We start from the raw sequence: 1,062 nt of genomic DNA, 5'->3' as shown, positions 1-1,062 counted from the left end.
TGTGTGTGTGTGTGTGTGTGTGTGTGTGTACGCGAGAGAGAGAAAAGAAGATGAATCACCTCATATTGGGGGCTGTGTTCTGGGTCACAGGGGAGAGTGGGGGGACAGATGGCAGGCTAGTGCTGGCTGGAACCTGGCCGCCTGCTGCAGGGAGAAACCAAAGAACTCTGTTATTAGTCTGGATGTTGGACAAGAATAAAACGCTACACACAGACACACACGCACGCACGCACAGAGAGCCATACATTATATGACCGAGGTAGTACCATAAACCTGTGAAGAAACGTCATGCATCTTGTGAAATAATACAATGGCCTCCATTCAAATGTATAGAATAGGGGGATTTATGGTCAAATAGGGCAAGTGGGGGTACAAATATAATTGCACGGTTAGATAGTGGATGATGTACACCGAGCACAATATGTCTTCCTTATCAATTTACAATTCAGAGGTTTTCATGATGGAAACCTCTAAATTGTGCGCGAAAAATGCGGTTAACGCTTCACTGTCAGCTGCAGTCATACTTTAAACAGTGTGATCATTTCTGGTTGGTGTTTTTAATATGTCAGCCATATATCAAATACATGCCCAATATTATTATATAAATAGATAATATTTTCAGTGTTACACCTGTGTTGGAAAGTGAGAGGTAAAAAAATAAATAATTCTTACACATGTATATAACTATTTTTTTCAAATTGTTTTCACTCATTAAGTCATTACATACCAATTTACCCCTCTGGGCTGTTTTTGTGACTGTTTCATTATACAACTAAAAAGGTGCTTTACGACTTCATTCTGGAGACAGAGGCACACAAGGTACAAAGTCCATGTTTGATTGATCTGGCAGTAAATTCACTTCCCTGTGGCTCATAAATAAGCTAATGCCCAGCTGAATATGGAGGAGGGGGATTCCTCTGGTGTTTCAGCAGGCTTGTTTTTCCAGCCAGGACAGTCTCCAAGCAGGGATAACTCTTAAGGAATGACAGACAGTGTAATGTAGGCTAGAATGTGTGTGTGTGTGTGTGTGTGTGTGTGTGTGTGTGTGTGTGTGTGTGTGTG

The 1,062-nt window shown here is 41.5% G+C and overlaps 1 protein-coding gene across 8 annotated transcripts in view; it reads right to left on the bottom strand.

The window, feature by feature from the left end:
- Positions 1–1,062, bottom strand: part of lrba (LPS-responsive vesicle trafficking, beach and anchor containing) — a 199,232-nt gene that overhangs the window by 123,803 nt on the left and 74,367 nt on the right. For all 8 annotated transcript variants that reach the window (XM_032539028.1, XM_032539046.1, XM_032539063.1 and 5 more), the window contains exon 31: positions 60–144. In XM_032539028.1, the coding sequence (XP_032394919.1) occupies positions 60–144 (85 nt within the window). The remainder of the gene's footprint in view (positions 1–59; positions 145–1,062) is intronic.

This window comes from Etheostoma spectabile, chromosome 2, assembly GCF_008692095.1.
Source record: "Etheostoma spectabile isolate EspeVRDwgs_2016 chromosome 2, UIUC_Espe_1.0, whole genome shotgun sequence".
Lineage (NCBI taxonomy): Eukaryota > Metazoa > Chordata > Actinopteri > Perciformes > Percidae > Etheostoma > Etheostoma spectabile.
This window is presented reverse-complemented; position numbering and strand designations above follow the sequence as displayed.